Genomic DNA, 14,196 nt, shown 5'->3' with positions numbered 1-14,196 from the left:
TGGTAACCCTGGTATCACCACAGCGCCATTTGCCATTTCTCTGATCGAGACACAGAAGCATGGATGCCCCCAGTTCCATCAAAACTCCCTGTTATCAATCAACCAAAAAAATAATAAAATTACTGCCTTATTAACTGGTGCTTTATGCTACTACCCTGCCAGTCTGCACTGACTAGAGAGGTGGTTCCCAGTGCAGCAACTTCGCTGCAGGACTTAAATTACATTTCTAGTGCCACATCAAAATCCTGGACTGTCATGCACACATCAGCAATGATGATGTTAGCTCAGTTAGCTGCCAAGGCATCAGCAGACTACCAGCAAATGATGTACACTTGTTATTAAGGAAAGGACCATAATACATTGAAATGACAGAGAATTCACATAACCCTCAGTTTGAAGTGTGCCTCTGAAAATTTCTGTTTGGACACCATGTAGCCATAATACTTCACCCCACCCCTCTACGCAAACAAGAATGAGGACATCATACCCCTTGGTGTAAACGTGTAAAATGGAGAGGTAGGGCTAAATGGTACCTGAAAGGGGTGTATTGGGATAGGGGCTGTAATCAGAATCCTTTAATGTCCCGCAGACGGGGAAATTTGTTTGTCACAGCAGCGATATAACATTACAGAAACAGAAACATATTACAATAACAGGAACAATAGCAAAAAGTAAGCAATAAAATCAAAAGGGGAAGAAACAGACATATATACATATTTACATGATGTAGTGCAAAAATGTAATGTTGGCAAACACACCAGTATCCTCCTTAGAGTACCTATAAAGGCAGAAATACAAGCTGCTGATAGCTGGGAGAACCAAAGTGTCCTCAAGATGTTTGTGAGAACACACAATTGTTAAGCAAAAGAGAAGACGGTGGTGCTCTGACAAGAAATAAAGAGTGAAAAAGAACATTTTTGACAGCAATTAGAATGAAAAGAGAGGGTGGAGAATGAGGAGGTGATGTGAGGTACTTCTAATATGAGTTATTAACGATCAACAGAAGCTGCAGTCATTGTGACTAGAGAGTAAAATGTCATTCCAACATTTTCTACTCAGGAGGAAAATGAAAAATGCAGATTGATATGCTGGTTTTACGTTTGTTGTGACATGCTGTCAATGCAAATCAAGATGGAGAAGACGATAGCACATGTGTTGCATCGCTGCATGTAGGAAAGTAAAAGCTGTGGAGGTCTAAGCACTGTGTGCGCGTATGTCTTAGTCTTAGGCAGTTGGTGTACTGCATTTATTGTTGGGTTCCCATATACAAAAAGAAATACTTAAAGCAACATTGTGTGAAATTGGCCTTTTATGTGTTTTATGTGATTGCAACACCACTTGCCACCAGTAAAACACAAATACCACGTATTTAACAATTTGCTAACCACACACAAACCTCATTACATCATAACAATGTTATGTCTTGAAAATGTGTATGTTAAAATAAACATGTGTGTAATGCTGTGATCATACTGATGATCATACAATGAAATTACATTGTGTAGAAACAAGTGATCTGGGTAGAGTGGCTGTGAGAGAGACACCATTCACCCTACTATAAGACACTTCACATCACAATGACTTTAAGGCTGTTTTTTGAGGTAAAAAAGATAGGGCTGCACAATATATCGTCTTAACATTGTCATCGCGATGTACATGTGCGCAATAGTCGCATCTCAGGGCTTGTGATGTAGGAAGCAAATGAACTCCTCTAATTTCAAGTACCTGACACACACTGTGCATGCAGACTCTGCATGTGCAGCAATCCATCAATCACATTAGTTTTTATTCAGTGTGCCGAAGCAGACCACGCCCCTGCACATGGAGTAAGTCGCTGGTAACAAGATTGAGAAATGAGCAACGAACAAGAGAAAATCGTGAAAATGAAGACTTGGTGCCTAAAACGAAAGCAACGTCAGTTATCTGGAATTATTTCGGCAACAAGAAGGATGATATTGACCAAATACAAGTTCTTCGTCGACAGTACCTTGCATCTGACGCCACAACTAGAGGTAACACAACTAATTTGTTTGACCATTTATGTCGGTACCACATAGCTCTGTAGGACAAAAACAGGGAAGATCAGTGCAGGTTAACTGTCCACAAGATAGCGGCAGCGCAGCATAACATAAAGTTCTATTCAGGTCATTTGATGAATTCCCGTATTTTTTTCATATCACAATATATATCGCAGGGTTAAAAAAAAAATCGCAATGTCAGTTTTTTCCAACATCGTGCAGCCCTAATACACACACATATACACAATATGCCTTATGCAAATATTATCATCAAAATCAAATGTGGTGTTATCTTGAGAACAGCGACAGCCAGTTATTCATGTTATTATGCTCTTTTTAGAGATGTGTATTTTGTGTTTATTATTTTATGATCAAACTGTACAAAACCAAGTCATGTCTGACAAATCAATGTCAGAATTTGACACCAGGCTAATTTAAAGTTGTACTAGTTAGCGTTATGTCACGTGCATTGACTGAGTTCAGTCAGAGAGGAGATTACCAGTATCCAACTTCCTGTTGCACAGCATTGGTGTTGTCTTAGACCCACACCACAGTAATACACAGCTCATTTTCTATTCTTTCTGAGCATTACAATGACACAGAAAAGTGTGTCATTTTCAACAAAACTATTTGGTCAAGCACAAATTGCACTTAACCAGCATGCAGACAGCCTAATAACCCAACAACTCACAAGATTAATGTTAACTGTCTGAAGCTGACAAACTTTAACACCGAATGTTATCATTATATCTGACAAAATCCCAGTTTCCAATTAAAACTTCCATCTCAACCTCCAGGTTTTTCAGACATTGTTAATCATGTGTAATTAAGTTGCTTGCTATTTCACACTTTCAAATTGTGATGTAAAATTAACAGGATGAATCATTCAGCCCTATGCCTACTTTTCTGTTAGTTCTCAGCCTAAGTAGGAGGTCTGGAACATAGAGTTTAGCACAGTGAATGGCTCAGAGTGGCTGTGCATAATTTGTACATTCTGTATACATGCTGTACGCAGTAAGTACAACTTTAGAATATGGTACATGCCTGTGGCCCAAGGCAATAATGAGCCTAATGTGTGGCCTAAGTTGTCCTGACAGCACAGAGAGCAGTGGTCTCCTGAACAAATACCCAGCAGACCTTGGCACATGACAGCAGCACTGGGTCTCATTTCTATCAGCAGCAGCAGCAAATTAGGCATTTTATCAACACATTATGGCTGTGTAGGGGAGGACTATCAAGAAACACAGACGGCAGAGTGTGAATGCAAGCTGTTAAAAACTATAAGAACAATCTCCACATATGGTATGCTCATATGCTGTTCATCTGATTCCTTGTCTGAATACTGTGAGTGCTTGTTTTTTCTTACCTCATTAAAGAAAGTGGTATTTTTCTATGTTCTAAAAAATATTGGTGGCATGGGTCAGGTAGAAAGAAAGAGACACTTTGGTTGGGGGGAGGGTGCAGGATCAAGAGGAACAGGATGACTGAGAGAGCTATAGCTAAAAGCTTCTCAGGTTGAAAGATCCTCTCTATCGTCCTGGACACCAGTTAGTCATGATTTCTCCACTTGGGGAATCCTTCAGTGCCCCATAGAGTAGAATCAGAGCGCTCAGAGGTGTGATAGGCTATCAGGGCTGACCAGGCACTTCAGAATGAGAGATTAACCACTTGGGAGAGTCAGCTCAGTACCTCATGCACCAGTATCTTTTGGGATGGCAGCTGGGAGGTTCAGCTTTAATGGCAACACCAGTGACGACTCACTCTGAGCCTGGGACTCCAAGTGGACATGGGCAAGATATCTCAATGTCTAGACCACATTTCATGGGCGTTTTCTGATCTCTCATTTCAAGTCAGCTGTACATTGCCATAACTTCTAACTATTAACTTAACCTTAGCTTCTTAACATTTCAACTGAGTGCCAATTTAGGAATCCAACATATAGTTAAGAGCCACACAGGAAACCCTTTAAACCTAGAAAGACTTTGTGATTGGTCTCATAAAAGTGTTAACCTATTAAACTTCTTGAGCACTGAATTAATCTGTTATTAGATAAGGCAGATCACTTTATCTGTCTGCCGTAGTGCAACAAAGTAAGAGTTCCACATTAAAATGCCAAGTTGTCCGCTGGAATCACTAACTTCTGATACAAGCACTTCCGAGGTGCCTGTTGTTGTCATCCAACCAGCAGTTTTCTATAAATTGTCAGTCCTGACCTGACAGATTCACACTAGGGTTTGACACGATAGCAGAGTAGTAGCTCTGGCCAATACTGCATATTAATGGTTTATAGAAATAAGAGACCATATACGGTCAGGGGTATGGGTCGTCTTTTCCTGGTTTTAAAGGCTGCATTACAGTAAAGTGATTCCATTTTCTGAACTTAACAGACTATCCTACTTGTTCTCATACCTTAACCACTTAGTAATTACTGGATATCCACATTATAATCCCAATATGGTTGTCATGGTTCTGTTGCGACTGCCTGGTTGTTTTTGTTCTGTTTTTGTTTTTCTTCTTTTTCTTTTCTCCCTCCTTTTCTCCCTCACCTGCTCCCTCCCTGTGTGTGTGTGCAGCAGCAGAGTGGTACACCTGCTCCTCATCAACTCATTGCCCTCTGACTGTTTTACCCCAGTCTCTCCACAACTTCAGTGCCAGATTATTCCATCCCTAATGGTGACTACACTGTGCCAAGAACCTTAAGTTATCTCAACATACGACGTATTCTATGTTCCTGTGATTTGCTCTTCCATTAATGCTCAATTTGTTGCCTCGGCAGAAACCGCCAGCACATCCCCGCTCTGTTACCTGGACACCAACCTTCCTGTGCTCTTCCACAACCATTCCAAGAAACATTACGTGCTTCTGGCCTGCCTACCTGCCAGCCTACCAGTCTGGGCATCTCGCCAGCATGACGCACCATTACCAATAAACCTTTGACTTCCTGAAGTTATGAATCTGGTCTCTGCATTTGGGTCTACTGAAAACTCAACTCTAACAATTATTTTTTTGAATGAATTCTGCAGCCCTATTGGCCATTACAATCTGTCACTGGTCAGCCAATTAAAAAATCAATACCAGTGTCAATATCATCTGTTACAGTTGCTTTTGAAGATAATTATGAATTAAAGTCGCCACAGTGTGTAGTTCTCAAAGCTTTGTCTCAGCTGACTATTATACATTTTCTCTAACAATGTCCCATTTAAATCAAATTAAAGCAAGGCTGTCAGAGAGGCCTTTGGCTAGCTGCCTGATTCAATAGACTTCAGTACTGTCTAAGACTTTGCTCTTCTTTGTGTGTGTGTGTGTGTGTGTGTGTGGATCATTTTGTGAATATTAATTCATCATGTAAATGTTTTGCCTCAATCGCAAGACAGGGCTCAGGCCTCTTAGAAAGGTTAAGTATACTGCAATCTACTTGGCACCTGATGAAGTAGTTGCAGTTGGTAACATCTTAATAGTTAGGGAATAAAGCTTTGCAGCCCTTAGTGAATAATCAATCATTTGGACACATGCTTTGTTGTCAGTGCTAGCTACTTACAGCAATGTCCAGCTTTGAAGACAGTGTTCTTAGATAAACTGGCCCTGTTGTATGCTCAAGCATATTTAATAAAGCTGGCTTTAAATGGCTCTTGGAGGGACATTAAAAAAGGGCTGGAAACCTTAGTTGACAGATTCTATGTAGCTGGTCACACTGTGATTTATATTGATGGAAAGGTTTGAAATACGTAGGGGCATTCTGTCACAGACGGCAAGCTAGTGTTAATATCATTCTCTCAATCATGCTGTTGTTACTTGCACTTCCTTAGCTTAGCTTCCCCATTACAGCTATCCAACTATTTTTTTGTTTGAAGCCTCTGAGACTGAACACAGTTATGAGGTGCAGAGATGAAGACTCTTTAAAACACAGCACTTGGGCAAAAAAACCTGTGCTACTCCAGTTCCTATTGGTGGAAAAAGGCACCACACCAACAAATCGCAAAATTATATGGTAAACCACATGATTTGGTTGCTGAGGAACAGGGGGAAGTTGAGGGAGGGACGGTGGTGAAAGAGTGACAGCAACAATGATGGTGATAGAGACAATGATAGAGATAGCGAGTTTTGAGAGTTGAGAGATTTGTGACATTTAGCGTGTTTGGAGTGCACAGTTAATGTGTTACGTAGTGTTTGGTGTAGTGTGTTTAGTGTGTAGTGGAGTTGTTTTTTTGTTTAATGAGTCAAAACAATGAGGAGACTGCTGAATGTGGAGCAGGCAGTGCAGCTCTTCATTGAGCTGAAAGGAGCTGAGGGGGACCTGAGCTTGAGGCATTGCCTGCATTTAAATGTAAATAGTTACATATAACTTTGTACATTTCAAACACTTGTGCACACATTTAGCATACAACAATTTATATTAGCATTATAAGTAATATAAATGGTTCCTTAAACATATTTGTGGTTTTCACAAAAAAAATCTAACTTTTTCCTACTCGGATTTTATGTTTTTTGTGATTTTAGGTCGAGTGTGTAAAACAGTATGTCTAAATGAAAAAAATAACTATACAGTCACACACGTGAGGCTGTGCTTAAAACAATGACACCAAGCAAGGCAAGGTAAATAGGTAAATAGTTTTTAAGGTGAAATATAATGGCAAAATCAAAAATAGTCAAATATGGCCAATTATACCCTGGAATATCAAATTTCAAAACAAGTATCCCTGACGTCCCACTTTCAGACACAGCCTCATTTGGTCATGCATGAAAAAGCTACTTAACCTCCCACTTTTCTATAGGAGTACATACTTCCTACGGGCAATGCACTAGTTATATCAATTCAGGTTTGTCTCGGCGACAATCAGATGCAAAAACATCCATTGCCAGCATTTATTTTTGCGATTGGATTGTTCAGCTTTGTTGTCCTTCTTCTTAGCTGTTATGTATATTCCTGCATAAGCACATTGACTGCAATAAATAAACAGTCAAAATCCTTGCATCTAAATTTCCGCACCCTCTACACACTTCTGCCTCACAACATGAAGGCCATACTACTTCCTGCACTGTGCATAGATCATGCATTGCACATTCATCCAGTATGAACACACCTAGGCATGCTAAGCTGGAAGAGTAGAGGGCATTTCAGATCTCAGCACAGCATCCACTTAACACCACTGTCCCTGCCGATGCCTGGTTGCACTCTGACAGGCACTCCAGAACTCCACATCTGCTGCTGAATTTAATGTCCCATGCCCATATTCGGCTCTTACTTCCAGTAACAGTAAGCATAGATGACGTGGAAAAGCCCTTTCCCACACAAGTACCCCTGGCTTCTGTTGGGTCAGCAGAGGTCTGGTCACAGGCCCAAGGCGATAGGGTGATAATCCTTGTACGCCAAATCATATTATGCAACACATATTTTGAGCATTTGCCACCGGGAATGGTTTATAGTTTGTCCATATGAGAGGAGACACTATTGCGTAATAACAACAATCCCAAAGATGTGAAAGGCACAGATGAAGGAGGGAAAAGACTCCTCCAAAGTATAATTTTCCTCTTTGGTCTTTTGATTTGGCTGCTTCCACCACATTCGGCTAAAAGGTAACTCAAAAATACAAAGAGCGCTAACTCTCTCTGCGAGGAGGCTCCTGAGTTTAGTAAAAATGGAGGAGTATGATAAGTAGGGCTGCAACGATTTGTCGACATAATCGATTAAGTCGACAAAATTTGTCGGCGCAACATTTTTGCGTCGACGCATCTCATTTATTATTGTTATTATTATTATGATCATTTTTTAAAAAAAGATTTGAGCCGAAGCAAATCGCTTTAGCACCACTACTAGAATGCAGACCACAGTGTGGAGTAGAAGAAGAAGACGGTTCCACAGAAGAAGAAGAAGAAGAAGAAGAAGAAGACACTACAAGTTACCACTTCACTGTTGTTTGGTCCAGTAACATTGCTTAGTAGAAGCAGCAGCATTAGAAGAATATGAATGATGGCGGATCACGTTGAGGAGAGCAGGAAAGCAAACCAAGCCATCTTCACCGTAACATAACACCAGAGCAATACTGTTTACCCTCACCACGCCTCGCAGTTGCACCATGCCTGTTAAGAAGCGCAACATTGAAAAGGATCCGGTCTGAAACCGTGTCATGCGGCGCAGCGTAGCGTTTGGAATGTTGTGTAATCAAATATACCAGTAAAATTCATATCATAACGAAAATATACACCGGTTTTCGGTGTGAACTGGTATACCGCCCAACTCTAAAGAATAATATAAAATGGTGAATATGTGTTTAGATAGAAATAAGAGCCAAAATAGAGTATTCATAATTCATTTAACAACAATAATCATTTTTGTTTTGATCTAAAAAATTATCCAACCGGTTCCTCACAAAAGTGATGTAATCTAAATTGTGAGTTTTGTTATCTCTTGGTTGCACCCTTAGTATTAAGTAACAACGACAGTAATAATTAATAATGACATTTTCTATTCATTTTTTTTCACAGAGAGGGTCTGCTGGCCAATCGAGTGCTGTTGCCACTACATCTCATACTACCACTGTAACACAGACATTTCAGGACACGTTTCAAAAACAGGCCGCTTATGTGCCCTCATCACAAAAAGCCAATGACCTATTTTGCACAGCTCTGATACATTCTTTTATAATCATTTAATGTTGATTTTGCAGTGTTTTGTTAAGATTTTGGATTTGGACTATTTCAATACATAATAAAGTATTTAAATATAAATCTTGATGAAATTATTACAATTTATCAGTGTTTTTTCTACATTTTGAAAACATTTTAAAAATTCTGCGATATACCGATAACCGTGGTAATTTTGGTCACTATTACCGCAGTGTGAAATTTTCATACTGTTATATCCCTACTTGGAAGATATTGAAAAAACAGCAATTATTGTGTGTTGATTTATTTATGCAAAGAAATTTAATGACGGTCCCTGAATCAGTTTCCAGCAATTCAGTGGAGCTCTGCTTTGAATGAAGTTCCATTGTGAGAAATGAATGGACTACTTGCGGTGTGACATGAAGACATGAATCAGAGGCACAAAAACAGTGACAGCGGTGAGCGGTCATTATGTTTACCAATGATATGGTCATGAAACTCTAAATACCAAACTTGAAAACTGGACTCAACTGTTCCAACCTAACAGATCTAAACAAATAAATCATGCATGCCTGTGGGTACTGAGCACCCGCATGTGCGCATACGTGTGTGTCTGTCCTTGGAACAAGAGTACATCAGTGGAGCAAACATTTAGCTCACACTAATTCTCTATCAAGTACTCAGTGATATGTGGCAGGCTTTCACTATGTTTTCAATTCCTTGTAATGGAGCGCTGGCAAAAACAGCTACGAATGTGTTAGACCTTGACCTGGATTTCATGTTTGTCTTCTGGTTGTTGGCCAGGTGCAAACACACATTTAACTCAAGATCACCAGATAGACCTGTTACACAGTGGGACTCCCAGTGAAACTTTAAATAAGATTCTGATACGAACCATCCAGATGACAACAAAAACATTGATATACAACTAGCTACCACAGTGTGTGAAAAACCACCAAATTAATTTATGTAAAGTTACCTGTGTCATGTAAATTTGTCAGAAGGATTTGCTGCTTTAATAGAAACGAACTGGTCTATCAGCGAGTGTGTTTACATATACACTAGTATCTTGGGCTGAAAGTAACAATTATTCTTAAAGGTGTACTGTGTTGTTCTGGAAAATAAAATGAATACAATTCAGAAAGGTAACATTTACAATATAAAGAATTTAATAAAACAAAGCCAGAATTACAATACAGTAATTCTGTCTTCAGTGGGGAAAATGGTCCCAAGAATGCTGGCTGAGACTAGAAGGTTGACTACTTAATGGTTTGGCATATATAATCAAAGTAAAACAGAATGAAATTGTGTTGTCCTTTTGTTTGTTCATTCAGTTCATTTAGCCAGCAAAACTCCTTTCTCTTATGATTCAAATTTCTTCCACAAACTACATACTATGCCTTTATTTTTGATTAATCCCATGATTATTTTTTCAATGTATTGATGAATCATTTGGTCTAGGACATGTTGAAATAAAACACACAAAACAATGTGAGAATCGCAACTTTATAGTAGAACTTGGTCAAGTTATCATTTGGCCAATAAGATCAGCTGATACTAGCCTATCACAGAAATACAGGTATAAGTGTATATGTTGTCCCATAAGGAACAGAAGCACATTAGGGAGCACTTAAAATCTGTGGCTACCCAGACCTGGACGTTTGTCAAAACCTCTAAAAGATCCAGCAGACAGGGGAGGAGGAGACAAGAAAACATGACATCATCATTCCTTATGTCTGAGAACCTCAGGAGGATCTTTAATAAACATCATATCCCCGTTCACTTCAAACTTACCAACACACTGCCTCTGGCTACCTGCAGAACATTGTTTAACATGATGTTATTTCAGAAGTGGAAGAACGGCTTCTGTTCAGTGCTTTTCACACTGGCTGGAGGAAGTCTAACCCAGAGACTTCTACTCTGCTACTCATTCAGAACATAGCCGGCTGTTTGCGCTGTCCTGCTCTGACTCACGAGCTGTAGTGCTATGGCAAGTCGGCTGTGTTTCCAGCATCGAATCTCACAAGCTAGCCCGCGATTCCGGAAACACAGCCAACTCGTAGCTCTTCTTCTTGTTTACTGGCGGCTGGCACCCAGCTCAGTACCGCCACCTGCTGCTCTGGAGTGTACACGCTTCGCCTCGTTAGTAAATGAGAAAAAGAAGTTGCGCGTGCCTATGAACTGAACGGAACACACGCGCCCCGAACCGTGACAAGCGTACCGAACGGGACAGATTTTTGATGAACCGTTCCACCCCTAGTCTGCATGCACAGTGTGTGTCAGGTTCCTTTGAAATTAGATTTCATGTCATCAATTATAGTTCATTTGCCTCCTACATCGCAGGCTCTGCGATGGGACCATTGCACACACATACATTGTGATGGCAATGCGCAAACGATATATCGTGCAGCTCTAGTTGACGTGCTTGTTCTGTTATGCCAGTTCTGCTTTGAAGTAGACACGTTGCACTTTGTTATCTTCTTTTTTAAGTGTTTAATGATCCCAAACTTCGGTCACTCTCTGTCTTTTACAGACGGTTTCTTGGCTCTCCACCACTGCTTAATTCTGAACGTAGCGGTGTGTGTCCGCAATAACAGTCCGTGTGGAAAAATGTCCTCTGAGCTAAGCAGGCCACATAACACGGGTGACCGGAATTAAATGAATCCCAGAAGCAGGATTTTGCTTTGACCAATTTCTGTAGTCGAATTATTTGAGTTACTCGAGTAATCGTTTCAGCTCTAGTTCACAGCACTACCCTCAGGCCAGCAGTACAGAAGTGCTGAATCCAAGACCACCAGACTAATGAACTCTTTCATTTCCACTGCCATCAGACTCCTAAACAGCAGATAGGAGTTTACAATCCCGTATTCTACCTCATAATTGTCCCAACTCTTTACATTCTTACACATGCATATTTGCATAGATTTCAGATTTGCACTATTATCATTGTTGCTGCTTTTTTTTCCACATGTGCCATGTAAAAGAGCTTTATTTTGTATATTGTATATTTCGGTTGTATATATTTCTTTATAACATTGTTGGCATTCTGAGGACAGCAAAGGAAGAATTTCATTGTATAGAGGAACATGTTTCTATACTGTGCATATGATAATAACACTTTGAATCTTGAGTCTTCATATAGGTCCATGACTTTAGCTAGGTAATGTACGCAGACGGGTCCTAAACAAGTATAACGCTCCTCAACTGTGTACCACACACTCGTTCAGCCCGGAAGAAATAAAGAAAGCCAATGCACTTCCTGTGGACACTGAGCAAATAAAGGTGTTTTGATCAGATCAATAAATAATGCATAAAACGTAAATCGAAAGTAAAAACAGATGTAAAGTACATAGATATATGGATATCCACATGGAGTTAACGTTGTCTCTTGGAAAAGCCAACGGATGTTCCCTCACTAAGAAATGGAGCCAGAGCTGCACCCTGTTAGTGAAGTAGTTTAATTTCGGATCAGCTTATTTACAATTATTTCACGTTATTACCAATTATTAACGTGCAAATGGTGAACCTGTGGATTCCAGCTGTGTCAGTCATGTTAGCAAACTTGCCAGCAGCTGCAGAACAACAGAAAACTCGGTACATCTGAGAGAGAGCTTACCTGGACTCTTGAGGTTATATTTATTCTCCATGCTGACAGTCGCTGAGCTCTCTGTTTAATGATGAAGCCCTGCTGAGTTGCTCTTGCTTACTGGCTAGCTAACTACCAACTAGCTTGCTACCCTGCTCGACGTTAGCTACCACTAAGTAGCACCGGCTAGCTTGCTTCGTTCCTCAAATAATAGCAGGGCAGCTGACACGTTGGTCGTTCAGGCTCCCCGGTCCTCCGATATGAAGCTGAAATAGAAGATATTCGATTCCACTCGTCACAAGACTCTTTAAGAGTTGTTTCGCAAGTTAATTTCGGTTTCGGCTTTGAAACTGTTTATGAAATGTTATCCGCGTGACGTCATTTGGAGAATCGTAAACAGGAAGTGTGTGAGTACTGGCTAGCTTTCTTCTTCTGTGGAGATCTGTGGCAGCGCAGCCGCATGAGCCACGAAGAAAACTTTTCAGGACAGCTTGGCGTCTCGGTATTCAAATTCTCCATGCGGGGGCAAAACTGACCAGATGGAGCTGAAAAGTTAGAAACCACTGAATGTATACTAAGAGTATTTGTTCCCATCTCTGAAATGGACAGGATACAATTAGTCAATGTCCATAGTACTACAATAATTTGTTTCACAAACTCTGATATGTTAATAATTTTTAAGTTAAATTCTGTATGAAATTAAACATGTTTTAAAAATAGTCCTTGCAGTGACATGGGATGCATAGATTCAAGCAAGTCAGTCCTGATAACTTAGAATCTTCAACCAAGTTTTATCATAAGGATAAAAACTTATGTTCATTTTTCTGTTCTTCAGTTTTGTAATGTGATAAAAGCCTGCTTTCAAAGTTCATCTGGTTAGTTTAATGCCTACTTGACTCTTCTAGACTGTAAAATCCCTTAAGCAATTCAATGAAAACAACTTACATTTTAAGGTTAACCCATTCTAAGATACGCTTGAAGAAGAAGGATCAACTTGAATCATCTACTGTACTGTAGGTCACATTTAGAACATTTCAGTCCCTGATCACACTGAGTTGCCTAAATTCTTAACTGAGCCTTTATTAACTCAAATTAGGAACACTGTTAATGTATAAGCAAACTTCCTGGCACACACTGTATTGAATGATAACAACCTTTCTATATATCTCCATGCATTCTTCTCCCATTGGGGCGATTTGAGCGGGGGTGAGGGGCCATCCTCCATCTCCGTCCTCTGAGGCTGGGTCTGTGGGCCAAAGTTGCCCGCCTCAGGGTTTATTCTGCCCAGTGTGGTAGTGGAGAAAAAACAACTGAAATGAATTTTTAAAAAATCACCATCATGTTTACGCTGTTTTATTTTTGTTAGAGAAAAAATGCCCTAGGATTCCTGATTTTTAATTATTTTCTATAATCTGAGCATAGTGGACACAAATTCAGCCATTTAAGGGAACTTGGGATCCTAGTGCCATTCTGCAGTCTCAACAATAATAAACACTATATTAGGTGCTAGGTGCTTTAAACTCATGGCCCACCATTAAGGCTAAGTTACTGCCCTTCAAGAGAAAATGTTTGAGCACCCCTGCTGTAGTAGCAGAGACAGAGCAGGGGCATGGTAGTATAGTCATGGAAGAGCAAGAGGATCACAGAGATACTCTTCTGCCTGTATCATTCCCATGGTATTCATATAATATATAAACATCCCCAGACAAACCCACCAGGGAAACAAAATATGTTTGCAGTGGCATGACTACAGATGTATGTTTTTACTGTAGATGTTTGGTGTAACCTGAGATCATAGCAGGTACTACTTGTGTTATGTACATTTTGATGCTACAGGTCATGGCTGCAGATCAAAAGCAGCAGAATAGAAGCTACTGTATAGTCCCTATTCTTAATACATTTATACTCACACACCATAGCTTTGTCTATTTAAACTTAATGTTCCTAAGCGATGAGGGAAGCTGGTATACAACCAGGCCCTGTCAGCCA

At 40.0% G+C, this 14,196-nt stretch overlaps 1 protein-coding gene across 1 annotated transcript in view; it reads right to left on the bottom strand.

The window, feature by feature from the left end:
* The window catches only part of ube2j1 (ubiquitin-conjugating enzyme E2, J1), a 36,437-nt gene extending 23,793 nt beyond the window's left edge, over window positions 1-12,644 (bottom strand). The window contains exon 1 of the mRNA XM_037086650.1: window positions 12,238-12,644. Coding sequence (XP_036942545.1) covers window positions 12,238-12,268 — 31 coding nt within the window. The 5' untranslated portion in view covers window positions 12,269-12,644. The remainder of the gene's footprint in view (window positions 1-12,237) is intronic.
* Window positions 12,645-14,196: the final 1,552 nt, after the last annotated feature.

The sequence above is a fragment of the Acanthopagrus latus genome, chromosome 22 (assembly GCF_904848185.1).
Source record: "Acanthopagrus latus isolate v.2019 chromosome 22, fAcaLat1.1, whole genome shotgun sequence".
Classification (NCBI taxonomy): domain Eukaryota; kingdom Metazoa; phylum Chordata; class Actinopteri; order Spariformes; family Sparidae; genus Acanthopagrus; species Acanthopagrus latus.
Note: the sequence above shows the minus strand (reverse complement) of the source record. Positions and strands in the feature narration are given on the sequence as shown.